At 36.9% G+C, this 7,704-nt stretch overlaps 1 protein-coding gene across 4 annotated transcripts in view; it reads right to left on the minus strand.

The window, feature by feature from the left end:
- Positions 1 to 1,507: 1,507 nt before the first annotated feature.
- Positions 1,508 to 7,704, minus strand: part of LOC145938765 (uncharacterized) — a 197,174-nt gene continuing 190,977 nt past the window's right edge. For 3 of the 4 annotated variants that reach the window (XM_083042515.1, XM_083042516.1, XM_083042514.1), the window contains one exon: positions 1,508 to 7,699. In XM_083042515.1, the coding sequence (XP_082898641.1) occupies positions 7,611 to 7,699 (89 nt within the window). In that variant the 3' untranslated portion in view covers positions 1,508 to 7,610. The remainder of the gene's footprint in view (positions 7,700 to 7,704) is intronic. The other variant, XR_014425726.1, reaches the window with a different exon arrangement.

A 7,704-nucleotide genomic window follows, 5' to 3' on the forward strand; every position in this document is an offset into this window, starting at 1 on the left:
ACGACACACAACAACCGAACAAAAGCGAAATTGTGTTTAAGAGAATAATAAATTTGTATAAAGTGGTGCAAAAAAAGAGAAAAAGAATTAAGGCGTTTGATGTTTGCGTCTAAAATTGCGAGCGCTCTTGCGGATAATCAATGCGAAGTGTTGATGCGACCGGACTCTCGAAGCCTAATCAAGGTAAGTACGACATTCCAGTTTGTTTTCTCTCTAAAGAGATTTTTCTTGTAAACATTCGCATTTCATATTCTTTGAATAGAGAAATTATTTATGAGATTATTTACAAAAAACACTCCAGGATATTTTTTTAAAAATAAAATTACATTAAATTAACATTAAAATAATGAGACAAATTATACTATAAATATATAATATTAATATATATTATATATAAAATTATTGCGCGATATATGTTATTGTACAGTAAAATATATAGGAAATTAAAAATTTTCTCGTGAAACAGAAATTTAATATCTTTCTTTCTAGGCAGAAATGAGTATATCGACGGAAATTGCGGCGGACATTTCCGCGAAAGACTGCCGCATTTCCGCGTGAAACGATGGTTCACCGAGAGATGTTGGCTACGTCATTTCCTCTGTATATAGCAATATCGCTATAAATAGCTGAAAATGTCTCGAGACTTGAAAAAAAATTTTATTTGAGAAAGAGAGATGACCATAAAAATTGTATAAAGAAAAAATGTTATAATTTTATCGGATATTTCTATATATATTTAAAAAACTGTAACACTTTCTTCGATTTTTTTAACTCTCGGGAATAAATATTGATTTCATAGACATTTATTAAATCTCATGTGATATTTTTCTTCAGCAACGCGAGTCTATATCTAGAATGCTGCATCTCGCAGCGAGGAACGTCGCAAGAGTTCAATGATTTTTAAATGGTAGAGGATTAAGGATAAAGAGGATTAGTTGCACGTGCAATTTTGTTTCTCGTTTTAAGACATTGATCCTATTTTGCTCGCGTGACAGGTGATTTACCATCGTTTTATGTCATGACGTATAACGTCACATCAATGTATATTTAAAGTAATTTCGATATTTGAGAGATATTTAAAAACCTTTATTTTATAATATATTTTTAATTTTAATTTTATATTTATTTTATAATATTTTACTTATTAATTTTATTTATTAATTTTTTATTTTTTATATATACTTCAGCAAGATATATTTCAAAATCTTTTTTTATTAATTATATCCTTACTTTTAAAAATGTGTCTAAAATAAATATTTTTAAATATTTCTCTATTTCGAGAATTTGCGAAGCATCGAAAGATACGAATTAATCCAGACTCATTATTTTTACGTTGATTACATGTCGACATCGTGTCTCTGAATTATCTCTCGACTCGTACGCATTAATTACGATTCGTTACGCGGTCTCATCTGCATCCACGACGACGAAATGCAAATACTTATCGGTCATCGAAATGAATATATATATATATATACACAAGTGCAAAGGTACTCGAGAGGATAAGTCCGATCGTAATAAATTTATTGGCAACAATATTCGTGTGATCCGTCGTGCGCAAATAAAATAAATACACCATCATTTGGTTTTTTTTTAGTCTAAAAATGTCGAATATATTTTCTATATCCCGTCCCCTCTCGGGGCGGCGAGGAGAGGCGGGAGATAATAATATAATTCCGATAAACCTCGGCTTAATACAAATTCATCGGGGCAGTTATGTCATCGGCGACGTGACGTGATGCTCCGTTTCGGGCGCTCGATCCTCGTTGCCGATGTACATGTTGTTTCGCATTTCCAAGAGAGAAAGATTTTTTTTTCGCTTTGCCCTCCCCCTCTCACCCCTTCCCACGAAATATAACGTAAAGCGTATCCTACGATTTTTTTGTACTAGATTCCTCGACGATTTGTTCCGTCCCGTTACTCCTCCTCCACCTGTCGGTCCATCCGGAGCGAGGTGATCCTGTAAAGTCGTAAAGCCTCCCGTAAGGCTTTATACGAGACTCGCCAGAAATCTACTCTCCGAACTCGTCGCTTGGCTCATTTCAGAAAGAGTCTTTGTGTCAAAAATATTTTTCGGACATATTTTTACAAAATTAATATTAAATAAATGTAGGTCTCTCTTAAAGTTTCCACTTTGGCTGTAGAACGAGAAAAATGGAATGAATCATGTGTGATGGGAATGTTTTTTTTACGTATATTGAATATATATATTTCTTCTGTTTCTAGGAAAAAAAATTGAAATTTTTGTTGCGTGACGTTTCTTTCTAAAATGATTTTTCTGATGATCGATGTCGCGAAATCTCTCTTATTTTCTCTTCGGAATTTCGGTGAGGGAAAAGAGCGCCCGATAAGGGGAATCACACACACGTCGGGCATATAACATCATAGTTTTAAACACTATTGTAGCGCGATAGATGTGCGTCGTACGTAATGTAATTTTACATAGAGTTACATCGTAATCTAAATAATATGTAGGCGAGATAAATTACGAGAGAGCACGTATAATACAATATATTATATATATATATATATTTATATATAATATATATATATATTTATAGACTTTTCCTTATCGCGCGAACGTGTGTATTCTGTAATGTGTATGTTTTGCATGTGTATGTATGTAGGTGTATATGGAATTTCAAAATTTTATATATAACATAACGAGGACGCGCGCGAAGGTCTCCCCAATTTCTTGCGCACGCAATTGCATCTCGATAGCGATATCTTCGTTGCATGATACGCAGAGGTTTCTTCCCAGATGCGGACGGTGGTGCAGTCGAGTTCAGAGTTCTTTTCCGGAAGAGAGGTCTCCTCCTTCCGATGAAATCGCGCCGCGGATCAGCCTCGCCGAAGGAGATCGTCGAGGCGCAACGCGATCCTAAGTTGGAGTTACTTTCGCCGGGTCGCTTTGTAACACACGGATCAGGTAGTGTATCCTACGATCCGCGCGCCGACGCCCTTCTCGAAGGGAGAGAAACGTATTCCGTATACACAGGGTACGATGAAGAAAAAAAAATTGATTTTTATTTTATTTTCATTGTGATTTCCTTCTCTCTTCCCCTTACACATGACCGGTAAAAGATTTCATGCAGTCGTGGTTTTAATTCTATTTGCGACTTTTATTTTTAGGTATTAATCTCGAGTTTACAAATGTTACAGGATATTATATTAATATAATATATTTTATATTAATTAATATCATTATATTAATATAATAAATTTTATATTAATTAGTATCATATTATATTAATATAATATATTTTATATTAATTAATATCATATTATATTAATATAATATATATTAATATAATATATTTTATATTAATATAATATATTTTATATTAATTAATATCATATTATATTAATATAATATATTATAATTGATTATATCGAGAGGAAATCGCGTCCTTTCGGGATGGTGTCGGCGTGCGGATCCTCGCGTATAAGGCATGCGGTTTGGTGCTTAGCTACTACTTCTATTTATTCCGAGCCTGTGGATTCTTCTTATTCCTCTCGAAGGATCTTGACGCGGTGTCGTGTCTCCGCGCGAAAACCCTCATCGATTCTATATCTACGCTCGCGGAGAAAGACGGGTCTCTCTCTTTCTTTCTCTCTTCGTCGCGATTCATCCCGGCGCGTTTCCGAGCTCGTTTCCGTCATTGTGACGTGACGTGAAACAACGACGAGGATCGTGACGATCGTCTAACAGTGAAAGCGAAACGGCTATTTCGCGATGGCGAAATATTAGTCATCGCATTGTGATTCGTTTGCTATCCGACAGACGTGATATCTCGTCTCTATCGGTTAACATCGACGAAAGACTGCGATCTGCGATTCTGTCACGAGAGCATTTATTAAATTAATTTATATTTTCTTTTTTTTAATTTTATATAATTTTCATAAATAATATTATATTTTATATAATATAATTTACAAAAATATCAAATAATAGTGACGAAAGAAGTACGGAGTAAAATATTTGCGAGATTATTTTGAAGGAAAGAGCGCATCTTTTTTTTTCATTTGGAAAACGGATTCTCTCGCGAGAGCTCGATAGATCGCAGCAAGTATTCGGAGACGCTGCAGTCTCTAAGGATCGTATCTCAAACGTGATCTCGTTGATCGTGGTTACGTGGCTTCAATATGAAGCCGTTCGCTCGAGCAGCGTCTCGCAGATGACACCGGATCTCCTCTGCGGATGGTAGGGAGACGTTATTATACGCAGTGCAGCGTATTTTTTTTTTACGCCTTTATTACGTTACATATGTTACGATACGTTGGATTAACGGAGTACTAGCTTCCTAATCTTGGCACGAGAATAAACGTTCATTCAAGAACGAGATGACAGGTCGCTGCATCTATCTCGTTCTTGCATCTTTCAATTTCCTTTTGTACCAAGATTAAGCGTTCTGTACAAAGATTTACGAAAGATTGGGAGTGTCTTTGTTCTAATTCTATTTTTTATATCTATAATAGACTCTGTAATCTCTCGATTCGGTTATTTGATTAAAAAATATAAAACTTATTTAATTAAAAAAATTTATTCAGATATAGTGGTTGTGGTCAGATTCCAAATTTTCCATTCTTGATATCCATCATCCATTTCGAATTCTTCAAGGTCTAGTTCGACCTGATCTGACCTGCGAGACGCCGGCAGTGATGGGACAGACTTAATGGAAGCAGCGCGCGAGATCAGTTAACGCTCTTCGCAGTTTTACGCTTATCTAGATTACCTCTTTAGACTTATTTGGTAAAACGTCGACGGATGAACGACAAAGTTAATAGTCAGCCAACAGATTTGTACCTTGCCGTGACGGAATGCTCACGTTGAATGCCCATTTGTCTATTTTGCCGATCGAGGAACCTCGTTCGCCGTCGCGTACCGTTTCGAAAATGTATGTATTTCGCGATTAGTAAAGAGATTTTGTACAAAACGCATCGTCACGCAATTATCATCATCATCTCGCTTCTCTTTCTCCGCCATTAACGGGATACAAGTCGTTACCGATGACACGACGAATGGAGAGAAAAAAAAGAAAAACACGAACAGCTTCGTCTTCGTAAATCTGTCGGCGGAGTTTGACAGACTCCGGAGAGAAGTGAATCTAATAAAAAAAAAATAGAGGATACGTTTAGTAAGATAAATTATATATTTCTCTCAAATGTCTGAAAAATATCTGTCCAACATTTAACGAGTAATCGAGAATGTCAGAGGGGCGGGAGGATCCTCCGAAAATAATTAATATATTAATAATTATATAATACAATAAAAATTAATTATATATAATACAATAAAAATTAATACATTTCGCTGAAGCGAAACGCTCATTTTTCATTCGGGAAAAGTTCTCGATGATATTAAATATCACCTCTCGCCTCTGAGACTTTTTCCTCTTGAATTATTTTGTGTATACATCCAAATATTGTCATCTGAAAAGAAAATGGATATTGTCGTTCGCATTCGATAGATGTAAAAGAGAGATGAATCTTTTTTTTTTTTGTCATTTCCAATCGTCTCGAATATAAGCGTCGGAATCGCGAAAATGTACGAAAAATCGAGAGATGGAAAATAATTTATAAATCTATATAGTATATAATATGTATACGAGAAAACGCGCTGGCTGAAAGGTTCGTCGACAGTTTTCTCTCCTACAGTTTCTTCGAGCTCGACACACCACGGGACAATCTTTGGCATTTCGACCGATTTTCCGATTGCAGATCTCTCTTAGCGGTCGTCTTTGTCAGATATCCGAGGGGATAAACGCGACACATTGACTTAAAAACTCTATTTAAATACATGCGATCGTAGTTATCATCGTCACTTCTTTCTTCGTTACATTATCAGCTATTAACCTCAATTAATCGTATATTATCGGTAATAATATTAATCAATAGTATTATTCTTATTATCGTTAACGCGTATCTCGGGGTGTACATATGTATGCATGTATGTATGTATATGAATGTGTGTCTATTGTGTGCCGCCTCTCTATATCTGTATGGTGTGTATGTGTGTGCTCGTCCCATTAATAATAACGTTACAACGTGTTAATGATTCTATAAACTTACAATCGTAATCAATAATAATGCGCGGTGATATCCTCTTTCATTTCATCTCACTCGCGCCCGCTTCTCTTTCTCTCACACACATTCTCTCGCATAATAATATAAGTTTGAGTATACTTGGTATATATACTCGAATACTCTGTATATATTGAATCGTTTATATTATTTTATTACTCTGTTTTCTCTCATTTCTACAACGCGCGCGGCGTTATTTCTCGATTATAAAAGGGGGATGGTGGAAAGATTCGATCTGAAAGCGGGCGATCTCGTCGGTTGATGAAAAAGAATGTTTATTTAAAAATCAGCCTCTTTTCTCTTTTTCTTCTTCTTCTTCGAGAGAAACTTCGTTTATTAACACAATTAAACAATGCCTAAGTTAATGACTCTAATTCACGACAATTCAAATAGGCTAAATGAAAGCGCACGTGATTAATATTCTCTTCTACGAACACATCAATTATACGTGACGTTAAAGTTTCATACGTTAAAAAAAATAAAGATTTTTTTGTAAAAATTAATGATAGCAAAAAAAAAATCTGGGGTCGTATAAAAAAAAAGGATTAATTAGGCATCGCTGATGTACTAATATTGAGGTGCTCATTCAGAAGGAAAGAAAAAAAAAGGAAGGTATTCGAAACGTCTCCCGACTTTCGTCGATTAGCCGAGAATCACGTCCGCACGCGATTCGTCGTGAATCACTTTAGGCTTGTGATAACGCGTAGCGAGAGAACTCAACGCGGCGTGACAGGCAGCGTGACGAGGGCACCGTGAAGATGCATTTCGATCCGGAGGACGACTCTCGCGTTCCAGCTCCGTAGACCGTGACATGTTCTCTCGCGAAAGCGACCCCGACATCGCGCGAATCTCTTCGAGAGATGATTAATAACGTAATGTCGATAAAGGCTAAAAGAGTGTTTCACGTGAAAGAGTTCTGGAATTTTTGGAAAATTGTCAAACACCATTTCTTCTCTCGAATTAATTCATGAGAAAAGAAAAATCGAATTATATACGAAATCGAATAAACGTAAGACTCACCCTTTTTTGGCGCGGTTGATCTTCCGGTAGGATAAGACGTGGAAGAGTCTCTCGTCTTAATGCTGTCGATGGGGGAGATTGAACACAAAAGTTCTAATTTACAATATAGACAATAGATTCAGATTTCTAAAAGTGGGAAGATGATATACAAATTTTAAAGAGCAATCCTCTTCGCGCTTAATAAACTTAAAGGCAAAATCGTGAAGAGCATCATCTTTAGTAGCTGATCGATTCCAGGGAACTCATTCATGTCAAAATAAATGTGCTTAATCGGATTTGGGGCGCAATCGTGTCGGAGAGCGTGCACGCGAGAAGACAACACTCGATTAGAGAAGGGGGAAGGGGGAGGGGATGAGGGTCGCGATCGATACACGTGTAAATCGGGGTTACTGGACGATGCAGCAGCAGGGATTGTTCGCGAGGGTCGTCGTGGTGGCGATGCTCCGCTGCCGCTGCTGCCTGTTCCGCTGGTGATGCTGCTGGCTCGTCACCCTCGCGCACCTGGGCTATTGGTTCTCCAGGGAATAGTGGCGCGACCTCTTCCAGAAACCCTTGAAGAAACCCTTCTTCTTGGGCGCGTCGCCGCTGTCCGTGCCTGAA

Source organism: Prenolepis imparis, unplaced genomic scaffold (assembly GCF_030444845.1).
Source record: "Prenolepis imparis isolate NDT839.2.m4 unplaced genomic scaffold, iyPreImpa1.0 SCAF_7, whole genome shotgun sequence".
In the NCBI taxonomy this organism is placed as follows: Eukaryota; Metazoa; Arthropoda; class Insecta; order Hymenoptera; family Formicidae; genus Prenolepis; species Prenolepis imparis.